This window comes from Cyprinus carpio, chromosome B5 (assembly GCF_018340385.1).
Source record: "Cyprinus carpio isolate SPL01 chromosome B5, ASM1834038v1, whole genome shotgun sequence".
Lineage (NCBI taxonomy): Eukaryota > Metazoa > Chordata > Actinopteri > Cypriniformes > Cyprinidae > Cyprinus > Cyprinus carpio.
This window is the reverse complement of record NC_056601.1, coordinates 10,219,811-10,244,025: the sequence shown is the minus strand read 5'-3', so window position 1 is coordinate 10,244,025 and position 24,215 is coordinate 10,219,811. Positions and strand designations below refer to the sequence as shown.

Genomic DNA, 24,215 nt, shown 5'->3' with positions numbered 1-24,215 from the left:
TCTGCTTTTCTTCCACTCCATGTAGCAAGTGGGAATCAAATCAACAAGAAAGCCCAAATTGCCGTGTTTACCATTTTTGCGAGCCAAAATGGCTTTTGACAGCCAAAGCGCTATAATCAAGCTCTTAACCTGCAGAGAGGTTTAAACTAGAATCATTATTGTGTGTGTTGGTCTGCGTGAGTGTTTTCGTTCCTCTGTTCACTTAATGAGATGAGCAGTGGCGACTGGCTTGTTGTTCTCTGCGGAGATACAGAGAGAGAGAGTGAGGATGTACAGGGAATATAAAGGTTGCAACTCTCTTTCACACACACAGTGTGTGAGGTCATAAATTGGTGCAACGGATGCAGGATGACAGATGGATGTGGCATCAGTCAGGCCCATGGGAACGTGGATGAAGATACAGTTGTTTCTAATGCTGCCACCCCTCCTCTGCTGGTGTGGCCAAGAGAGGCACTTGCGCTCCAGGGCATACTTATACATGGAAATAGATTCTCATTGTGTTAAGTAGATTATCATCAAAGAGACATACAGTTTGGTTAAGTCAAGTGTGAACTTACAGACCTTGTTTCTCTGCACAAAATCTTTGTTAGCTGCATTGCAGATGGCAGTTATTGCAGTTTCTATAGTGTCCTGTTCTGCTTATTCCCCATAGGCTGAGAGAAGGACAAGAGTAGCAAGCCATATTATAGTGTCCATAGTGGCCGTGTAAAGCTTCTCTCACTCATCGACATTGTTTACCCTTGAGATTTAGATAAAGCTTACATCGTGTTCCTTTTAACCAGTCAAATTCCCTCATGACTCAATTTTTCTTCCTTATCCTTGATCCTCCATGTCATTACATCCACCGAAGGCTTATGGGAGTTGTGGTGATGGCAGAGGCTGCTCTTGTTGGGTGAAATAGGGCTAGTTTTATGATGTACAGTGGTTGAATTTTGAAAAATAGAGCTTCCCCTTCCATTTCAGTCTAGGGCTGCAATCTGTGCCAAAGTAGAAAACTGCTTGAGCTCAAAAGTACAGGTCTGCCAATATTTAAGAAGATGACTCATATTGATTTACTGATTTTATTTTATTTATTTATTTATTTATTATTTTTTTTTTTTGGGGGGGGGGGGGGGCAGCATGCACTCCTTTGGGATTGGCGTTAAATGTCTACCGCTTGTTGCTTAGCAGTACCTCCACTGCACTGATTTTATGTCTGATAAGAAGCAGGAGTCATAGACCACCTTAAATATACCTGCATTATGTTATCTGACCATCATTAATTAGATTTACTTCAAAAGTAGCAAACTTTGAAGTTAAAGATTTTCAACAATAAGCACAAAGCCAGGCAGCTTCGTACTCAACAAAGGATAGGTGGCAAGGATTATGAAGTCATTCAGTTTTCTTTCATTTTTGTAGTTCATCTGATATGGTCAATAGAAATGTGGGAGAAAAACATGTGCAATATTTGTTTAATCTAATGAAGATCTGTCAAGCTTATTTGGATTTTACAAAATGAAAACAAAAAATAATACATATATGGCCAGCAGGAAGGTCATTTGTTAAAAAATCCTTTCATGTGGGAGGTCAAGGCAAGATCTTCTCATGGTTAAAGATGTACATTCTATAAATCAAGAAAGATTCTCCACTTTATATTTTTTTCTCAACCAGAATTCATGCCGTGATCTGTCAGTTATTACAGAAATGTCAAAGTGTGTGTGTGTGTGTGTGTGTGTGTGTGTGTGTGTGTGTGTGTGTGTGTTTAACAGCATGCATAAATAAATAAATAGATGTCCCTTTTCAGGTTACTGTATTTTAAAGGTCATTTTGTAAAATCCAAATAATCTTGACAGATCTTTATTAGATTAAACAAATATTGCACATGTACCTGTGGACAGGACTGACTCAGGGAATTTCACACAAAGGCTTTTATGTGTTTCAGGAGTATATGCTCTACCCACTGTGTCCTGCTGCTGAAAAATAGATCCTTCTTGGTTATAAGAATCAGCTTGAAACCCTGCTTTTTGCACAGTTAAGACGAGCTCTGTCATTGATAACATTATCTAGGGACATTGTCTTATTCAATCCAAATCTGATTTAATCATATAGGGTGAAAAAAACAATGTTAAAGTGACTCACTGGGGAGCTTATTCGCACTTCACATGGAAGATATGACAGAGGAGATGAGAGATCATTATCATGTCCTATTTAGACACATTCGCTTCCTTTTTTTTCTATTTCACTCTGTGTTCTCTTTCTGTCTCTATCAGCAGTTTCTCTTTTATTTCTTTTCTTCTTTCTGGTTGTAAATCCTCACACTCCCCTATCAATTATAGCACTATGAATTATGACTCCCTAACAAAGAGCATCCATTTTCTGTGTGGAGTCACAAGTGCCCCCTCCATAATTCTTTCTCACACAGACACACACACACCCGAGCACGACAACGAGTGCACTTCCCATAATGCACCAACTGATGCTGACTATCGGTGTCATTGGGTTTTAATATTGCTAAGAAATATGATACGCATAAAAAGTAAGAAGAGAATGAAGGGAAGAGAGGGAGGATGTTGAGATGATAGATGTTTGAGTGAGTGAGTGAGTGAGTGAGTGAGTGAGTGAGTGCGTGAGTGAGTGAGTGAGTGAGTGAGTGAGTGAGTGAGTGAGTGAGTGTGTGCATTAGTGTCAATCCAGTGTCACAGAGGTCAAAGTGAGCTCAAGCATACATGTGCTGTGTTTGGAAATACCTCATTGAGACCTCAGAGTTATGAAATGATTTATCTTAATCCACCCGACTGTGGACACACAGATGACATTGCATTTGTAGTTGCTTGTATATCATCTCTGTCCATTTTAAATGCTTTTTCCCCCTTCAGATCCCCAACCTCTTCTCATTCTGCTGCTCTCTCTTTCTTTCTCTCCTTAATAGCCTCCATTAGTGTACTAATCATCTCTGTTAATCATCTTGTTTTGCTCTTGGATCACTCTCGGAGGAAATCAGCACATTTTTGTCATGTTTTCAGCACTGATTGTGGGAGAAAATCAGCACAATTCTGCTGAAAAGATTTAAATATGCTAAAATATGTTAAATGGAGTTTAGAGTACTACAATCTATCAGTAACTGAAAGCATTATAAAATTAGTCTGAATGTTATTTAAACAATATCAATGATGGAAAAAATACATGTGAAACCGGCTTAAGCTGGTTTGCAGACCTTTTTTTGCCTGGTTTTAGAGCTGTTTTGAGCACTTGTCAGGCTAACCAAAGACAAGCTTAGCCACGCTGTGAGACCATCTTAGACCACCTTAAAGGGACAGTTCACTCAAAAATGTATTAAATTTCATGTCATTCCAAACCTGTATGACTTTCTCTCTTCTGTGGAACACAAAAGAAGATATTTTGAGAAATGTCTCTGCATTTTGTTTCATTTATTTATGTATGTATTTATTTGTTTGTTTGTTTCTTTGCTTGTTTGTTTGTATTAAACATTTGGTTACCAACATTTTTCCCCAAAGTATCTTATTTTATGTTCCACAGAAGAAAGAAAGTCATATATGTTTGGATCAACATGAGGGGGAGTAAATTACGATTTTTTTTATTTTTTTTGCGAACTATCCCTTTAAGGCTGTGTGTTTTTGCCATCAGGAATGTATTCAAAACTCTTTCAAAATGCAATTATATGGAGGAAAATTAAACCGTTTAATTTTATGAATGACTTATGTTCATATTATGTGTAAATGTGCTGAGCTTTTATCATAGTTACTATTAAGCTGCAGTTCTACCTTTGATTCAGAAAATATGACCCCTGTGATCTCATCTCTCATCTTTTTGTTTGCTCATCTGTTGATATGGCTGGAGAGCATGCACTGAGAAACAGCCATCATGTTGTGAGTTTTTCTTTTTTTTTTGAAACTCATAAAACTGTAAACTATAATATTTTTTATCTGTCCTCTGTAGACGTACTGTAGTACCTTGCTCTTCAGGTTTTCATCATGGCAGCTTCTTGAAACCACATTTTCAAGAAAAAGAAAAATGTCATTTAAGAGTACATCTTATTTAGTTCGAGGGATTTCCTTTTCTAGTCAGAAAAAAGGATAATGCCCTCGGTTGTTTTGAATAATGACTACTAGAGGTACATTGGCAATGTTTGGAAAGACAGACTATGTCTCAAGTGGAACTCGTCTGTGACTCTGGCTAGATACTCTGCTTTTGCATACAGCTCTGCAGGTGAGTCATTTTTGTGGCTGTGCTCTCTGCTTTTGAACATCTACACATGTGTGACACGTACTATGTGTCAGGAAGTGAGTTAGAGACTACATAGCTGCTTTTCCCCCTCAGGTGTCACTTTTTCTGAGCTGCACTTCAAACTTTGGTTTTCCTTCTGTAACTGGATTCTAGAACACAGTGAAAATAGGTGATGAATCCTCATCTACACTGATCCGGAGGTCTCTGGTGTAGCTCAGGGCATACATCCCTATGTCTTCAGTTTTGTTCTTCAGGACACATCAGAAGCTACATTACTGACTGATTTTTATATATATATACAAAAATACTACTATTATAAATGAATGTTCAGTTATGTTAATTGAAGGTTTTTAAATTATCCTATTTAATTTATATAAATTAATATAAATATCCTACCTTATTTATATTAATTTATATAAATATCCTACCTTAATTTATATAAATTATTTAAATTATTGCCACCATTTAATTTTATTCTCAAATCTTTATTCTTTATTCTGCAAACCAGAATATTGCTTTAATCTGCTTTTGGAAATCAGATTAAAGCCGAAGAGTGGCCTGAAATATAACAATGGGTTAATATTTAGCTTGCATTTCCAAAAGTTCTTTACAGCGGTCACTAGGAAAAGCGAATGATATTTTTGCAGATTTGTGAGTATGCATGGGGATTTTTTTGTATTTTTTTATCACAAACCTTTGAATCTTGTCAGCACGTTGGCGTTTTCTGTGTGTGTGTGTGTGTGTGTGTGTGTGTGTGTGTGTGTGTGTGTGTGTGTGTGTGTGTGTGTAAGCTCACGCAAATTGCATTTTTCCCCCCCTGAGCTTCTCCCTTTGAAGTCTGTGGGAGAACCTTTCCGTTCGTCTCTCATTTTGATGGGAGAGAGAGAGAATAGACAGGTGTTCAAAGACACCCCTCCACTTTCTGCCCTCTCGGCTGGCCTCCATCTCTCCATCGCACTATTCATGCCTCCTGTTCATTCTTCTTCACCAAACACACACTTCACGTTGCTTCCTATGAGTTCTCCGTCCCCTTCCCCTCTTCTTTCTTTCCTTTTCTTTTGCGCAGAGTCACACAGAGAGAAAAAGCATTATGAATATTTTAACTTGTAGAAATGTCACTGAAAGAGGACAGAAAGAGAAAAAGATAGAGTGTAATGATTCAAGTGCTGTGTCTATTTCCTGGAGTAAAACCATGTGAATGTGGAAAAATGGCTTGAGGGATATTTATAACCGCTCAATGCATTTCCCTCGCAAAATACTTTTAAAAACTAAGCAAATAAATCATTAATATTTGAACCTTTTACCGTGGCAAAAAGAGAAGTATAGTCGTGCACGGTCTGTATGAATTGATAATGAGCCAGACAATTGTATCACTCAAATTAGTTGCAAATTGAAGACATTAACACATTAATCAGAATCAAGATGTTGTCTTTTGTCTGTCTAGCTGTCTAGCAGTATTATTTAAATGACTAACAATTTAACATGTTTATTATGCGCACCTAGAATAAATGTTTTGTTTCCTGTTTTAGAATGATATCTGTATTCGTTGAGAGTGGGTTTTTGTGTGTATAGAAACCTAGAGGAGCTTTGAAATTTTATGGATTGTTCTGACCCAATTTTTCCCTGCATAATTGCAGGAATATGTCATTTTTAGAGTGGTATTTATCACAGGTGTGCAGTGTGACTGCCGATGCCGTAGGCTTTTTATTGTGCTGCTCTCTTAAATTTGTGCTCAACACACAATCCGTTTTCTGCCTCAATATATCAGTGTCTATTTATGTTTACTGGCAAATAGGAACTGCCCAGGCTTCATGGCTGTTGACTGCCCATATCACAATAGCAGGGCATCTGGCAGAAGGCACAGAATGTGTGCTGTTGAAGAGCAAGAGTATATACGATCTATCATGTGCACTTTCTCTCTCCCTTTCAAAATATGTGTTTGGGGGTTGGCTTAGCTGTGAGTTAGGGACTAATGTGTCCCCAGAGGTCAGATAAACCTGGCAAAATCTAAATTTTTTTAGATTCAGAAAATGCAAAAACATATTTTAAGGTTAGAGTTTGAATTAGGGTTAGTCTAATTTAATTGTTGTGTGGGCGAAATACCGGTTGACACAATTAACCGGCAGAAATTTATCAACTGATAGAGATTTAAGACTATCATTTCTATCGCGGTTACACGCTAACATGATGTTGCTGTGCTACATGATCATGAAAACGTCTCGGTTACGTATGGCAACCCTCGTTCCCTGAAGGAGGGAACGGAGACGCCACGTCGTTGACCGACGAAAATGGAATATCGCTTCGATAGACCAATCTACTTCGAGTGTAAACTAAACGAGCCAATGCACATTGGCATGCAATTATTGCATCCAGCTGCCGCTGATCACAGCGTGAGTATAATAAGGCAGCAGGTGCAATGCATACCAGGTTTTCGCTGAGGAGCCGAGCCGAGCCGGAGACCCGGCGGCTCAGCGGTGGTACAGCAACCATGGCAACGGGACGTGACGTCTCCGTTCCCTGCTTCAGGGAACGAGGGTTACCATACGTAACCGAGACGTTCCCTTTCAGTCGGTCACTCTCGACGCCACGTCGGTGACCGACGAAAATGGGATCCCTACCAAAGCGCCATGGGTGCTGCCCCTTCCAGTGCCCTGTGCGAGCCGCCTGCGCCCCTATTAGGTGTAGGCCGGGGCTCGGAACAAGTAGCTCCACTCACCATTGTCAAAGCACTACCTCACTGGGTGAGACTGGATAACACTGGGAAAACGTACCCGTTCCACTTGGAACAGGGACGCTGCGGAGGCTCCATCCTTCCCGAAGGAGGTCTCGGGAGCAAATACACATATAGCATCCGTTTAGGTGTATATGGAAAAATCTGAGGTGATTCAAACCCTCCTGGAAAGGCAGAAGTCTGCCGGGGAAACACAGGGCTCTAAGGCTATACCGTGGACTATACGCATACGAGTACCGCTTAGGTCTCAATATGGAACCCAGCCTTCCATGGTTCTCACGGATTCATCATGAAGGCCTGGCGCCGGACGTTCCGCCGTGTCCAGCTGCCTAGGGTGATGGAGGATCTCAACAGGGTCTACAGTACGGACACTCTGGAGCAGTTTTAGCAAGCCGACACTAACCGGGGCCTCTCGGTGCCACTACCCGTTTGAGGTGAGAACACAGGAGGATACCGGCTCTACACGAAGGCTATAGAACCTAGCGAAAGTGTTAGGGGTCTCCCAGCCCGCAACTCTACAAATATCTGTCAGCGAGGTGCCACAAGCCAGCGCCCAGGAGGATGCAACACTTCTTGTTGAGTGAGCTCACAACCTGAACGGGCAAGGCACACCCTGTGCCTGATAAGCCAGGGCTATGGCATCCACAATCCAGTGGGCCATCCTCTGCTTAGAGACGGCATTCCCCTTCTGCCGGCCTCCGTAACAGACAAAGAGCTGGTCTGAGGTCCTGAAGCTTTGTGTCCGGTCTACGTAGCATCTCAATGCTCGGACGGGACAGAGCAAAGCTAGGGCTGGGTCTGCCTCCTCCAGGGGCAGCGCTTGCAGGTTCACCACTTGGTCTTTGAAGGGTGTAGTGGGAACCTTGGGCACGTAGCCGGGCCGGGGCCTCAGGATTACCTGGGAGTCAGCCGGCCCAAACTCTAGGCACGAATCGTCGACCGAAAATGCGTGCAGGTCCCCTACCCTCTTGATGGAGGCCAGTGCAAGCAGGAGCACAGTTTTCAATGAAAGAAACTTTGGCTCGACTGAATGCAAAGGCTCGAATGGGCCCTGCTGTAGTGATTTTAGCACCAGAGTCAGGTCCCAAGAGGGTATGGAGGGGGGCCGGGAAGGATTTAACCTCCTGGCCCCTCTAAGGAACCTGATGACGAGGTCATGCTTACCTAAAGACTTCCCATTCACGGGGTCATGGTACGCAGCAATAGCGGCATCCTGGACTTTGAGGGTGGAGGGAGACAGCCTTCGCTCCAGCCCTTGCTGCAGAAAGGAAAGCACAACCGCAATCGGGCATCTTCGGGGGTCTTCTTCTCGGCGAGAAGAACACCACTCGACGAACAGGTTCCACTTCAAGGCGTAAGCGTGTCTCGTAGACGGTGCTCTTGCCGAAGTGATGGTGTTCGCTACCTCCTGGGGCAGGTCACCTAGAACCTCCGCGTCCCGTCCAGGGACCAGACATGGAGTTTCCAAAGGTCTGGACGCGGGTGCCAAATGGTGCCCCGTCTCTGAGTCAGTAGATCCTTCCTCAGAGGAATCGGCCAAGGAGGGGCTGTCGCGAGGAGCACCAGTTCGGGGAACCAGGTCCGCGTGGGCCAATACGGCGCCACTAGCAAGACTTGCTCCTCGTCCTCCCGGACTTTGCACAGTGTCTGTGCAAGAAGGCTCACTGGGGGAAACGCATACTTGCGTAGGCCCCGCGGCCAGCTGTGTGCCAGTGCATCCCTGCCGAGAGTTCCCTCGGTCAGGGAGTAGAACAACTGGCAGTGAGCAGTCTCTGGAGAAGCAAACAGGTCTACCTGAGCGGCTCCGAACCATCTCCAAATCAGCTGGACCGTCAGGGGATGGAGTCGCCATTCTCCTGGGAGCATTGCTCGAGACAGCTCGTCGGCTGTACGGTTGAGCAGGCCTGGAACGTGAACGGCACGAAGAGACCTCAGAACCTTCTGACTCCAAAGGAGGAGGTGGCGGGCGAGTTGTGACATGCGACGGGAGCGCAGACCACCTTGTCGGTTGATGTACGCAACGGTCGCCGTGTGTGTCCGTTCGGACCAGCACATGCTTGCCTCGTAAGTGACCTTTGAGACGGTTCAAGGCAAGGTGCACTGCTAACAACTCTAGGCAACTGATGTGCCACTGCAGCTGCGGGCCCGTCCAAACCCCTGAGACTGCATGCCCGTTGTACGTGGCCCCCCAGCCGGTGGTGGAGGCATCCGTGTAAACCACAGCATGCCTGGAGATCTGCTCTAGGGGCACCCCTGCCCTGAGAAACGCAAGATCTGACCACAGGGTGAGGGTTTTTGGCGACAGGCCGGTGTAACTTGGACCCGGTGAGTGCCGCGCTTCCCCGCCCACCTCGGGACTCGGCCATAAAGCCAGTGCTGGAGCGGTCTCATATGTAATAGGCCGAGCGGTGTAAGTGCCGCTGCGGCCGCCATATGCCCAAGGAGCCTCTGAAAGAGTTTCAGTGGGACCGCTGTCCTGCTCTTGAATGTATTCAAGCAGGCTAGCACCGACCGCGCACGTTCCTCTATGAGGCGTGCTGTCTGTTCGACCGAATCCAACTCCATACCAAGAAAAGAGATCCTCTGCGTTGGCAAGAGTTTGCTCTTTTCCCAGTTGACCCGAAGGCCCAACAGGCTGAGGTGCCAGAGCACCAGGTCCCTGTGTTCGCACAACTGATCCCGAGATTGTGCTATTATCAGCCAACCGTCTAGATAGTTGAGAATACGAACACCCTGCTCTCTGAGGGGAACAAGAGCCGCCTCCGTGACTTTCGTGAAGACACGGGGAGACAGGGACAGCCCGAAGGGCAGGACCTTGTACTGATATGCCTGTCCTTCAGACGCAAACCGCAGAAAAGGTCTGTGGCGCGGAAGGATCGACACATGAAAGTACGCGTCCTTCAGGTCGATCGCTGCAAACCAATCTCGGGGACGGACGCACCCGAAGATGCGTTTCTGCGTCAACATCTTGAATGGTAGCCGATGAAGGGCCCGGTTCAAAACTCGCAGATCCAAGATCGGTCGTAACCCACCGCCTTTCTTGGGTACAATGAAGTAGGGGCTGTAAAACCCCGTCCTCATATCGGCTGGAGGGACCGGCTCTATCGCGTCTTTCGCCAGTAAGACTGCGATCTCTTCCCGCAGAACAGGGGCATCGGACGCTTTCACTGTAGTGAAGCGGATACCGCTGAACTTGGGGGGACGCCGGGCGAACTGAATCGCATAGCCGAGGCTGATGATCCGCAGGAGCCAGCGAGACGGGCTGGGTAGCGCTGACCAGGCGCTTAGAAACCGTACAAGCGGGACCAGCGGAACCACAGCCGTACCCGCAGTGGGGCAGCGAGGTGGAACACAGGGACCCATCTCGGGCGGCTTGTGAGCAGGCCTGAGTGTGGTGCGAGTGTGGGGTGCAGGGCTCACCTGGTTCCACGGGTTGGCAGAGGGTGCGTGAGTAGGGCCCTTGTTGACGCTCTCGAACCGCCCGCTGCTGCCATCTGGCGAAGGAGGAGGATGAGTGAGGTCCGGTGTTTGGCCGTCCGCAACTCTCCGTGCCCTCCTGGGACCCAGAGACAGAGAAAACCGCTCTCTCGTCGAGATTTCCAGATTCTCCCCTGGCCCTCCTCCAGGGGAGGGAGAGGTGCTTTCACCATCCCCCAGAAAGCGGCTACCTCTCTCTGGGCCACCCGTCCCGGGGCCTCTTGCTCTTCCGCTCACCGCCAGGTTTGACGGGGGCCCAGGACGGGTGGGGCGGCCTGCCTATGCCCAGCTCTACGGCGCCACTTGCTGGAGGCTGCTGCGGATGCGGCGCGGGAGCGGCTGGACGCAGGGGGCCGCCCTCGGTGACGAGCAGGCTGGGGCGTTGCAACCGGCGGACGGGTGGAGGCAGCAGCTGCCCGCCGGGCAGAAAGTTGGACCGCCTCACTCTGCTCCCGTGCAGCCAAGAACTGCTGGGCCAGGTTCTCGACCACGTCACCGAAGAGGCCGGTCTGGGACACAGGCATTAAGGAACTGATCTTTGTCGGCGTCCCTCATTTCAACCAGACTCAGCCAGAGATGGCGCTCCTGGACCACAAGCGTGGACATCGCACGACCCAGAAAATGCACGGTGACCTTCGTCGCTCGGAGCGCGAGGCCAGTGGCGGTTCTGAGTTTTCAGAACTTCTGGATCGTAACCACCCTCGTGCAGGTCCTTCAGTGCCTTGGCCTGGTGCACCTGCAGTAACGCCACAGCGTGTAAGGCAGAAGCAGCTTCCCCGCAAGCCATATAGGCACCGCCGGTTAGACCAGACGAATGCCTATAGGCCCGGGAAAGAAGCACCGGGTCTCCCCGCCAGCAGGAGGCAGACTTAGGACACACTTGCATCGCTACCGCCCGCTCCACTGGGGGAATCACCGAATACCCCTTCGCTGCACTGCCACCGAGGGTGGTGAGGGAGGAGGAGCCCACCAGCCAGTTTCTGGCAGTAAAAGGTGCCATCCACGACCTGGTGAGCTCATCATGCACTTCCGGGAAGAAAGGCACCAGGGTGGGGCGCTGAAAACCAGCGCGCGCCACCTTGAGAAACCAATCATCCTGCCTCGAGGGCTCGGGACGCGGTGGAGATTTCCACTCGAGCCCTACCCTTTCTCGGCGGCCCGGGGAAAAGCATAGCTGTCATCTCCGGATCCAATTCAGGCTCCGCCACCGTCCCAGAGGGCAGCAGCACAGCTGAATCTTCATCTGACAGCTCTCCCTCCGATGCTGAGATCGACATCTGGTCAGGGGGAGGCCCACTGGATACCACTGGTACGCTCTTTAAAGAGGGCCCAGCGCGTTCCGTGGGTTACTCCTCTGGATCGGAGATGCAAGAGGAGTGATGGTCCCCAGAGGGTTGGTTCCCTGCGGGGTTTGCCACCACTATAATCCTCAAACCGCCCGTGCTACTGCTGGAAATGGTTTTCGTCTGTCGGCCGCCAGAACGAGCCCCAAATCGCGGCAGCGGCAACGGGACTCCGCCCCCTTTTTTGAAGGAAGCAGAGCCTGGTTCGCAGCTCCGAGACGGTCATCTTCCCGCAGAGAGAAGATGACTCATCCACGAAAGCTACCTCAGCGTGTTTGCCCAGACACGTGAGGCAGCAATCGTGACCATCACCCGTTGCCAGGTAACGACCGCACCCAGAAACGCACGGGTGATACGGCATCCTTATAAGGACGATCCGTCGTCTTTACAAAGACGCACCCATGAAGCTCTTTTAGAGAAATTTGCTCTTTAGGAAATGCTCTTTTAGTGCTGAGGCGCACAGGGGAATTGGCCGCTTGCAACACGACAGGGGGTAGTGCAGCCTGAAGTGTGCAATCCACTCGACGCTGGAACGACCACCGCTGAAGCGCCGTCTCGCCAACACATGTAGCTTACGAGAGCGTGCTGAACTCGTAGTTCACAGCAGACACAGTTGAGCAGAACGATACTAACGCTCGGCTCCGAAACGAAAAGCTGGTATGCATTGCACCTGCTGCCTTATTATACTCACGCTGTGATCAGCGGCAGCTGGATGCAATAATTGCATGCCAATGTGCATTGGCTCGTTTAGTTTACACTCGAAGTAGATTGGTCTATCGAAGCGATATCCCATTTTCGTCGGTCACCGACGTGGCGTCGAGAGTGACCGACTGAAAGGGAACTGCTGTTCTTGACTGAATCACTTTTGTAACTTCAATAAAACATATCATATATAAAACAGTCATTATGCCTTTCATCTTTGATCAAGGAATGATTCCCTGTTCTGATGTCAAAAAAGTATATATATATATATATATATATATATATATATATATATATATATATATATATATATATATATATATATATATATACTAAGACAGAACTGCTGGTGGTTCCAGCTAACCCATCGTTACATCACAACTACTCTATACAGCTGGGTTCGTCAACCATAACTCCTTCCAGGACAGCCAGAAACCTAGGAGTTTGCCCTATACAACATTAGGAAGATTAGACCCTTCCTGTCAGAGCAAGCCACCCAACTTCTTGTCCAAGACTGGACTATTGTAATGCTCTCCTGGCAGGCCTTCCTGCATGTACTATCAAGCTTCTACAACTGATCCAGAATGCAGCAGCGAGGGTTGTCTTCAATGAGCCAAAAAAAGCTCACGTTACTCCTCTCCTCATCAGGTTACACTGGCTACCAGTAGCCGCTCGCATCAAATTCAAGGTACTGATGCTTGCCTACAAGACGACTACTGGCACGGCACCAATATACCTAAACTCACTAGTTCAAACTTATTCGCCCTCCAGAAGCTTACATTTTTGGAAGTGAACGGCGCCTTGTGGTGCCATCCCAAAGAGGTTCAAAATCACTCTCACTGACCTTTTCCTGGACTGTGCCTAGCTGGAATGACCTCCCAATCTCAATTCGAACATCCGAGTCTTTACTCATTTTCAAAAAACATCTAAAGACTCATCTTTTCGCCAGCACTTGACCAACTAATACTAGCACTTACCTTTTCTTTTCTTGTCTATCCTATTCTTGGAAAAAAAAAAAAAAAAACCTTGCTACGGGTTCTGTGCTAGACTAACTGAGACTTGTCATGGCACTCTTATACTGTTGTTGTTCTCTCGTTGGTCTGATTGCTTCTATTGTTCTAATTTGTAAAACGCTTTGGATAAAAAGCATCTGCTAAATGATTAAATGTAAATGATTAAATATATATATATATATATATATATATATATATATATATATATATATATATATATATATATATATATATAAACTTTCATCATAAATTCGACTTTGGTTTGTAATAATCAACGATAAAACATTCACCTGAAAAAGCCATCCAGGAGCACAGCTTCACATTCACTCTCTCTTGTTAATTGAGCAATCAGTATGATAATTCAAGACAAAATGTAGCTTAGTCAAATGTCTTCACAATAATGTTTAATTGAAAATTCTGGCACACCTGAGTTTTATGCGCACAGACTTGCCTGTTTGGCCCCTTCTTTGGTAGAAAAGCAAGAAGGGCGTAAAATACTCCCAATGTTTAATTATTCCAAACGAGCCTCAGGGAAAATCTCAAGGGTTTTAATTAAGCCTGAATAAAAGTTGTTTAAATTACATGTGAAAGTAGCAGGTTTCTTTTCCTCTTTTCAAAAATAAATTATTATATTTATATTTTGAATGAAGAAGAGACTCAGTTTTTTATGCACTCATGGAAAGTTGCTGTTTCCCTCCTAATTTTTTTAATCCTCATTAATTCATTCATGCTTTTCTCTATCAATTTCCTTGTGCGGATACTCATATGTTTGTAGTTACTCTGCGCCCTGCACGTCAAATTAATTTTGATAATTCAACTCAGAGTTTATATCTGAGGACGGTTTTGCAAGATTTTTTCTATCCGGTGTGTATGGGTCTGGTGCTGGAAATGTGAACAAAAACAACAAAAAAAGACCTGGTTGTTTTCAGTTCAGCTTTAATGCATTACTCTGCATAATAATAGATGTTTGAGCATTTCAATGTTTTTTTGCATTCATATTGGCGATTCATATTGGCTGTTTAACACATTACAAATAATTAACATAATTAATGCAGACTCAGTTTTTCTGCTCACGGAGGCTATGATTATTTTTTTTTTTTTTTTTTTTTTTTCACCATTTCCTGTGGCTTTTATGCTCATGCTATTTGTCTGTTGCATTCTGAGTTTGGCTACTTAAAATTAATCTCCAAGATTAAGCCACACAGGAGTAAGTGTGCATAGATGAATCAATACTTATACTGCTAACGTGTGTAGAGAGGACAATGGATCAATATAATTGTGTTACGGAGATATAGCTTCATGTCAATTTTTGCACAAACTTCTTCAAATTCGTTAACGTGCTTTATGAAAACGGTTTGGTATATCAAAAATCTTTTGATAACTTTTTATCAGAATGCTCTAAAGATGATCTGAGTTTTGATGAATATTGGAAAAACCATCTAGATGAGCTCCAAAACGTAGATTTTTAAGAAAATTCTAAATTGTGAAAAATCTTGACCTGTAGAAATGTAAATTTTGATATGCATTCGACTCTGCATGAGTGAAGAAATCAGAGGAAAAAAATACTTTTGCTTTTAAATATTACGGTTCAAATATTATTAGCATAAATGTGCAAATTTGACCTATTGATGGCGTTAGAGAGTTTGAGATAGAGACTCCAAATTTTCTATGGTTAATATTGAGACTGTCCTCTATCTGTGTGTTCCAAATTTCATAAATTCGAATGAGACATCTCTCATTCGAATAGGAGTAATGAGTTAACACTGAATCATTGAGTTAATTTTCACAAAGGCAACACTAAAAAGACTTTTATTTTATTTGGTTTATGCGATGTTCATCGTAAATCCATAAACATTATTATTTGAATATATTAATTAAATTGATGTGACGGATTAACAATAACAATATCTGATAATTTGCAGTTGGCTTTCTAAATATTAAAATTATTAAAATATATTATTAATTGTTTGGAATTAGTAATTTTATGCTCAAAATCTTAAAAAACAAAAAATCTATTTAACAACGTTATGTGTATTGGCAGTATAGACCTCATAGTACTTGCTAGTACTTAAAAAGTGCTATTAAACAAATAAAACTTTACATTGACTCTACATTTATTTGGGTTAACATATTAAAATATTCACAGCCCTAATTCATAATTTACACTCATAATCCAATTATACTTCCTATGACTAAAAATAATCTTAAAATTTATTCTCTTTCTCTGTTTCTCTCATCAGGGTTGAAACAAATCCATGCCCTCTCTATCCAAGGAAACTACGAACTGCGCATAGATCTTGAAGATTTCGAGAACAGCACAGCTTTTGCACAGTATGGTGTGTTTGGAGTTGGACTGTTCTCTGTTGATCCTGAGGATGACGGTTACCCCCTCACCATCGCTGATTACACCGGAACTGCAGGTACATAAACATATTCTTATATTTACAGACAATGGATCAATATCTTCAATATTGTGTAATTAGTATGCCTTATTTAAAACACAATAACTTTGAAAGACCCGGTATGCAAATCAGTTAGCATGATTACGTCTTTGTCAACAATAATAAGTGCTTATTCATTCAGACAATTAGTCCATTTCAGTGCTTGGTGGCATAGACAGAATAATCATGGCACTTTATTCACTCTTTAGTTACTTCTTAGCTGCAAACAAAACATTGCTCTATCACAGGTCCTCTGCAAATCACCACACAAAAACAAACACTAAGACTGGGTATCAATACACATTCCCTAATTCAATTTGATTCTGATTCACAAGCTCTCAATTTGATTCAGATTTGATAAAAAAAAAAGTGCTCTTTAAAAAGTACCGGCTGATTTGAATAATTTCTATAGTCAGTATGATTCTGACTTCACTTGTCACAATGTATCTTTTTTATCACTAAAAAGAACCAGCTCATTTGTTCATAAATCAGACTACACTGGTCATGTTGAATGTTTTTGCATGCAGTCTGCCAGGGACCATACAATAGTAAGACGTTCCTTATCATTATTTTGTGGTACACTATCTTTTTATTGCATCACATTAAAAACAGACTGCAAACTCATCCACATCTCAAGTTATTTTTTTTAATGCTTCCATTAAAGAAAAGTAAAAAAAAACATAAAAAAAATCTTAACAGCCATTATCGGGATTATTTAGAAATCTGATATTATCACCCAGTCCTCGCAAACTCAAACACACACACACACACACACACACACACACACACACACACACACACACACACACACACACACACACACAAACATACACACAAATACACACACACACACACATAAACATACACACATACACACACACATACACACACACACACACACACACACACACATACACACACACACACACACACACATACACACACACACAAAATGCCTCCCAGTCGATTACTACCATTGACTTAAGACAAATGTCAAGAACAGACACAAACTGAATTGGAAAGCTCCTCAGAGTCCTGTAAGAAACAAGAGAGCAGCGAGATAAACAGAAATAGAAAGAGCATTCTGAGTTTGAACTCAAGGGCAGGTGCAGAGGAAAACACACAAATTCACCATGAAGAGAGCGTGAAGGAGAGAGGTGAGAGATCTCCTGTCTGTACAGCAGGTATATCCGGGCTTGAATTGGATCATGTCTATAGCGCTGGTGTCAGGTGAGCAGGTGGTCTCTGCTGGGCAGCATCTTCTTGCCCTTGAGCTGCTGGGTTTCCTGTTTGCTGCCTGACAGGTCTCCCCTAATCACAGCGCTGAGAATATTATTGTGATCATTTGCATTGAATTTTGACAGACAGTTGTGCTCTGGGCCGGCCTGGTGGGGCCTAATACGTCTCAAAATACAGACAGCATCAAGGTGACTCCTTTATTCACGCTGGCATGTGAGCACAAATAAACCCACGCATAAGTTTGTGCACATACGGTATGTTTCATGCAGGTTACACATTTATACCAAGCATTTTTAGAGAGTCACATGTGATATTACCACATCACCTGAAGGCTTTCTGAGACAATAGTATCCCCTTGACAAATGAAAAGTGATTCCCAAGAGCATGTGACCGAATCTGAGAGTTTGCAAGGACATGTCTGGATATAACACTCTTAATTACGAAATGTCAACGGCAGCAATATAAGTATTTTCTGTGGGCTCCGTGCGACCCTAGTGTGACTAATGGCTTTTTCCCATAGCTGCGGACAGAATCTGTCAAGCTTGAATGACGCGCGTTTCCACTGGGAAATTGAGCACCGGTCTGGGATCCGTTTCTCTGTATATTGTCTTTGATGTTATTGAGTTAAACTGACTGTGGATCAGAAGATTGGAGATCTTCAAGGTCATGGGCTGTTAGAGAAGAGGAATTGAGGTTTAGAGCTTTCGTTCTGGAAATGTCTTCCTTTTCTGTGAATTGTCCCTTGTATTTTAAGCTGGATGAAAGGTTGAACTTAAACTGGTTCTGAACAAATCCCATAGCGTTTTAGAAATACCACCTGACATTTACTGCTATTGTACTCATTCTGGTACACTTTCTTTTTCTTCCTGTCTCTCTCCATCTCCATGGAACACTTTGTTCTAGCTCTTGTTTGGATTATATTCTCTATTCATGTTGAGCTGAAAGGAACAGTTTATAGGGCAACAGACACATCACCACCTGCCCTCCTGCCAAAATATCCATTGAAGTGGACAGCAGGCAGGATGGCTTTCCAAATCCCCTTTTCAACCACAGAAATGGTAAAGGTTTGTTTCTGTTGGCCCACCACAACCAATGTCTGTTGCCATCAGATAAGACTGATGCTACAAGACACTTCTTGAGGGAAGAAGACTTGTCATTGACCCACAAGTTGACCCTTGCCCCACAGAATTCTGAAAGAATTTTGGATCTCGAAATACTTGCCTGACACAAGGGCTGTAATAAAAAGAATCTGCAAGATACAAATTCTCAAAATAAAAGAAAGCGGTGGCACATCCATGCCATTATCATTCAGAGATACGTGCATGGTTATCTACCGATGTACCATTGTAGTGCAGACTAACCCTTTTACTAAAATAGAAACTGATGCATGCATGGGTGATGCTTCAGCCATTTGATGCCATGTTATTACCCTTTGATTACAGAATAGGCAGTAAATATAGGTTGACTATATTGGAAATGGATTGGAAAGACAATAATGCATAATGCCACTGCGTGCTATAGACCAGGGGTTTTCAAACTGAGGTGTGGGGACCTATAAGGTCATACAAGGTGGAAAAAAAACACACACACACACACACACAAAAAACTCAATTAATCCTGATTATTCTGTTAAAAGCACTAAGGCAAATATTGTGAAAAATATAGTGCAGTGCATACAGTTTTGTGTGTCTATTTATCTATCTGTCTGTTTTATTTATTAGCTCTGCTTTCTCACAGCATACTTCATTTCATTAATATTTTGTACTTGTTTTGTAACTTTCTATGGAGATTCTCCACATCATTGTTGCCTTCAGCTGAAAAGTGAAACACTGAAAAGCACTAGTGAAACTAATTGAAAATGTGTCTTTTCAGATTTGTCTAATTTCTAGTTTGGGGTCAGTAAGATTTTTTTCTTCTTCTTTTTAAGAAATCAATATTTTTATTCAAGGACATATTAAAGGATCAAAAGTTTTACAGTATTACTCTTTGCTGTATTTTGGTCAAATATATGCAGCCTTGTCGAATATAACTAAGAGAAAACAAAGTCTTACCAACCTTATTTAAATAGTATGCCTTTACAATGTCAAGCTTGCCTATTGGTATAAATGGGCCTTTATACATAGAATTATCTACAGTAGTTGCCTTTATATTAATGTAGTACTCATGTTTACTATATGTGCACTTCAGTGTCATCACCCAATAAAGTCCTGCTTCAGCTACATGTTCCAGACAGCATAGAGTGTGTAACTTAACACATACAGTAACACATAACTTAACACATTTCAGCTAATTATAGAGTAGCACCTATATGCATTTGCGCGCAAGTTCTTTAAAGAGGATCATCAAAAAGGCAATGGTGAGACTGATGAAATCATTCAATACAGAGTGAGTCATCCGATGCAAAATGTTGAGGTCTTATGAAAGTGTGACGGAAGGAGACAGGAGCAAAACAAAACACTCTGTATGCATAAATCACACCCAAATGAGATAAAATGCTGAAAATGCTTTTATTTGAGATGATTTGCTTGTGTATGCTAACTCGTCTCATGTATTTCTAGGCATCTAGAGTTGTTTGTGTGAAATTACTTTCTGTGATGATTTTCACAGCGTTATTTCTAGAATCACAAAAATCAGCTCTGTTGCAACCTAAACACATATTAACATTTAAAAGTTTGGGGTCTGTAAGATTTTTAAAATGTTTTGAAAAAAAGTCTCTTACCAAGGCTGAATTTATTTGATCAAACATACAGTAAAAACAGTAATACTGTGAAATATTATCAGAATTTAAAATTAAAATTTTATATATATTTTAAAATATAATGTATTCCTGTGAAGGCAAAGCTGAATTTTTCAGCAACCATTTCTCCAGTCTTCAGCGTCACATGATCCATCAGAAATCATTTTAATATGCTGATGTTCTTATTATTATCAATATTGAAAACAGTGCTGCTTAATATTTAGTAAAAGCCTTTTTTCAAGATTCTTTTGCTTACACTTTTAGTGTAATAAAAAAAATCAAGATTATTTGATGAACAGAAAGTTAAAAAAAAACAGCTTTTTTAAAAAATCTAACTCTTTTGTTGCAAAGAAGAGATGGGATCATCATTGAGAGTCTCAATGGGATTATCCTGGCTGCTGGCCAGGGATTCTTCCCTTCATATTCTCCTGGCTAAATAAAGGATAAATAAAACAAATAAATATCTTTACTGTCACTTTTGTATCTTTTATTAAAGGTTTTTTTCTGAAAAAGAGTATTAATTTCTTTCAAAGAAACAATCTTACAAAACCTTACTGACCCCAAATTTTTTTGAACAATAGTTTAATTGTCTTTCTGCTGTTTTCCCTTTATTTTTGTGTATACCCGTAAACAGGAGATTCATTGCTTAAGCACAATGGAATGAAGTTCACCACAAAAGACAGAGACAACGATCACTCGGAGAACAACTGTGCTTCGTTCTACCACGGCGCCTGGTGGTACCGCAACTGCCACACATCCAACCTGAACGGCCAGTACCTGCGCGGACAGCACACCTCTTACGCCGACGGGATTGAATGGTCGTCCTGGACCGGGTGGCAGTACTCACTAAAATTCACAGAAATGAAAATTCGGCCAACGCGCGAAGAGCGAGAAAGCAAGTAACCACACAAAAAGTCAAATTTAAATGTAGGGAAATAAAAAAAAGACTTTAGTATGGGACTTATGGTGTGGAAAACAACAAGGACAGTGGTTGTTGCTAATCTGAAAAAGAGCTTTTTGTTGTCCTGTTTATTCATTTGGCAGAAAAGTCGCACTGTTGTGTGGCCGTGCTGTAAGTCCTGCCCTCCATATGACAATCTCTTTATCATCAGGCCTTGAAGTTTCTTTACACCCCAGCTGTCAGATCTCAGCTCACCCCTGCACTGACTCAATACCGTGAGTCACACTTCAGTTCTGAGAAAAAATGACACTGAATCAAGGATCCTATTATCTTGCCACTGGTTAGGAAATGAATTAATGGAGGACTATGTACGACAATGAAATGTTGGAATGGTTCCTTCTGTCAGCAAAGCTCGTTTCCGTTCTCCCTCTTTTTGTTTAACACGCAATTAATACGCTAAATACACATGCCGAGGCCAAATCTCCACAAAGTCTTCATATCTGAAAAAGAAGGCTAGTACAAAAGAAGAAAGTGTGGAAGATGGGAGGGAAATGAGAGAGAGAGAGGCGGTCTAGGAGGAGAGCAGTGCAAAGGTTTCTGTGGGAGTGTGTCTCTCATCTGTCTGACAGGTTATTAGTGAGCATATTGGCCACTTTGTCTGATCGCCATTGCCAAATGATCATAAGCCAGGCTCTTCATCTCGCACATACGCAGATGGAGGCTGTTTATGTGTGTGAGCCAGATAAAAGGAAAATGTGATATTGTCTCGTTTCCTTTTCGAGCGTGTTTCTGTCTCAGCACAAGTTTGAGTGTTCTCGAGGAATCTCTTTATCGGCCTGACAAGCTCGCTCGAGTGTGTTTACTTAGCACTCATACACACGTAATTTGTTCACGCATGCCTTTGGACGCCGTGTCACAATGCTAATTTAAACGAGCCGCCCTGTCCTCTTTTATGTGTGAACGGTAACGTGTATATCAGCTCATTCACTGCCGTCTCTCTCTCCAGCTCACCTTCCAAAGGTCAGACATCTCGAATGTGAATATAGTGTTTCTTTCCCCTCATGCTCGAACAGCTCCCTTCATCTCTCGCCCTTTCTTTTTTCCCTCATGGTCTTCTCCTCATTTGTTCTCCCTCCACTCTCCCTTCACTCTTTGGGTTTGTTTTCTTTGGTCCCCTGTGGAAGTGGAAAAGGTCAACATGTCATTTAGTACAATTACGCTGCCCATTGTTCTCTTCTTTGCTCTTTTCTGACTTTTTCCTTTTCTCTCACTTCTGTTCTTCCCGATTCTGTTTTGTAATTCATCCCTCTCTCAACCTAATTGTGTTTAAATCCCCATCATCATCATGATGACAATTTATTTGTACTTTGCTTAAATTATGTAATTTTGAATTTAAAATTAAGAGATTTACATATTTAATATTATTAACGCACTAACAAAACTTTTGTTCCCACCCTTGTTTGTTTGTTTGTTTTTATGTATAAAGACGAGCAGTTTTCATACTGACTTGTGAATGAACTTGTGCAAGTGTAAACACTGATTCATTCATCTTGGATTTTGCAGTTTTGAGTTTTACTTTATAAATGTAACAAGAGCTTTAAGATATGTGTAGATTTCATGTACAGTGTGTATGTTTTAGAGACTTTTAGCGCATGTGAAATGTTTTCTTATGGGAAATTGACAAAAGCACACAAACAAAGCTTTAGAAAAGATCCCTCGATGTGTCCTGATAATGCCTGCAGTCATGTGACTGGGATGGAATGGACTCTTGTTTTAAATTCTGGTCTGTCAGGAGGGGAGTTGAAATCCATCAAGCGTACACCAACAAATAATGAGCACATTATTTGAGAAAATATGTGGAGACGACTGTAAAAGCAGCATTACAGGATGTTGTCAAGATTCTTAAATGGACACAAGTGAGTGCTCATCCTTGTCTCTGGAGTCGCATCTAAGTATGCACCACTTTAACTACAAAGTTGCCTCTGTCAGTTTGTCTCTTTGTTGTGTATTTTCTATTGTACTTTTTTTTCTTGTTCTCTCAGCTCTGATTTTTCCCCCTCCTCTCATTCTGTGGAATTACATCACAATCGGTCCCTTTTCTCTGTCACCATTTGCTTCAAAGTTAACCATGCTGCCTGTTCAGCTGTCAATAACATTTCTCTAGTGCGTTGCCATGGTAATGATCCCCTGAACAAAAGCTAACAGGCTGAAAAAAGAATGAAGGAAAGAGATGTTAAATGATGTAACTATGTCAAGAAAGGACGAAAAAGAGTGCACATTATAAATGGGACAAATACAATTTGAAATCATTTGTAATTAAGGGTCTCTGTGAGAATGAGTGTGTGGAAATGTGTGTGCGTGTGACTGAATGAAACAGAAAATATACTTGTAAAGAAAAAAGTAAATTGTTATTTCTGTGTATGACATTGGCTCTTCATATTGTGTGCATATAAAAAAAATCAATAAATAACATATAAATAAATTGATATCTGCAGTGGCACTGCATGGATTTTGAGATAGATCTCCCATGCGTCTTTTCTGTGCATCCATACACTCATCTCTCCATTTCCAGCAGGAAATCTTTTCATCACCCTCTCCAGCTGTTTTTAATACTCACATGGGCGTTTGCTCTCAACACATTACACTTTTCACACAGACTCAGGGTTTGTGATTGCTCCTTATGGATGCGTTTCCTCAAACCTTTGCTCTATAAATAAGTCTAAATTTGTTTCTGGCTGAATCTTTATGTGTGGTTTAAAGCAATTGGCAACTGCCAAAGAACATCCTGTTCCCATTTCCCAGTTTTAACAGGCTGTGTGTGTGTGTGTGTGTGTGTGTGTGTGTGTGTGTGTGTGTGTGTGTGTGTGTGTGTGTGTGTGTGTGTGTGTGTGTTGCTGGATCTCTGTGTTGAGGGAGTTACAGTGGATGAGAAACGATGGAGAAAGTTGGCTGCATGAATGTGTGTGTGGGAATGATAGAGAGCAGCACATGGGATTGCGTGTGAGTTCACTGCTGAATGCGCTGGTCCTGTTTTTGCTGCAATAATGGCAACTCCCCAGTGAAGACACCAGCACAAGAGATGAGCAATAAAATGTAACCTAATGGCCATTTCTGCTCAAAAGTGCAAAAGAAACTGACACAAACATTGGCAACCTAGACCATCATTGCTATATCAGAAAATGTAAAATTTTGATGAAAAGAAAATATATAGAAATGCTTGAATTTATATATATATATTTACAGTGATGGGGAGTAACTAGTTACATAACAGATTGACATAATTTAAATAAGTTTAGGCAAGGCAGGGCAAGGCAAGTTTATTTATATAGCACATTTCGTACACAATGGTTATTCAAAGTGCTTTCACATAAAAGGAAGTAAAATAATCATGTAGAAAAATAATAACA

General features: G+C 42.5%; 1 protein-coding gene across 2 annotated transcripts in view; it reads left to right on the top strand.

The window, feature by feature from the left end:
• Positions 1–23,294, top strand: part of LOC109080057 (fibrinogen C domain-containing protein 1-like) — a 75,407-nt gene extending 52,113 nt beyond the window's left edge. For both annotated transcript variants that reach the window (XM_042724243.1, XM_042724242.1), the window contains exons 6-7: positions 15,731–15,910; positions 20,542–23,294. In XM_042724243.1, the coding sequence (XP_042580177.1) occupies positions 15,731–15,910; positions 20,542–20,810 (449 nt within the window). In that variant the 3' untranslated portion in view covers positions 20,811–23,294. The remainder of the gene's footprint in view (positions 1–15,730; positions 15,911–20,541) is intronic.
• The last annotated feature ends 921 nt before the right edge of the window (positions 23,295–24,215 follow it).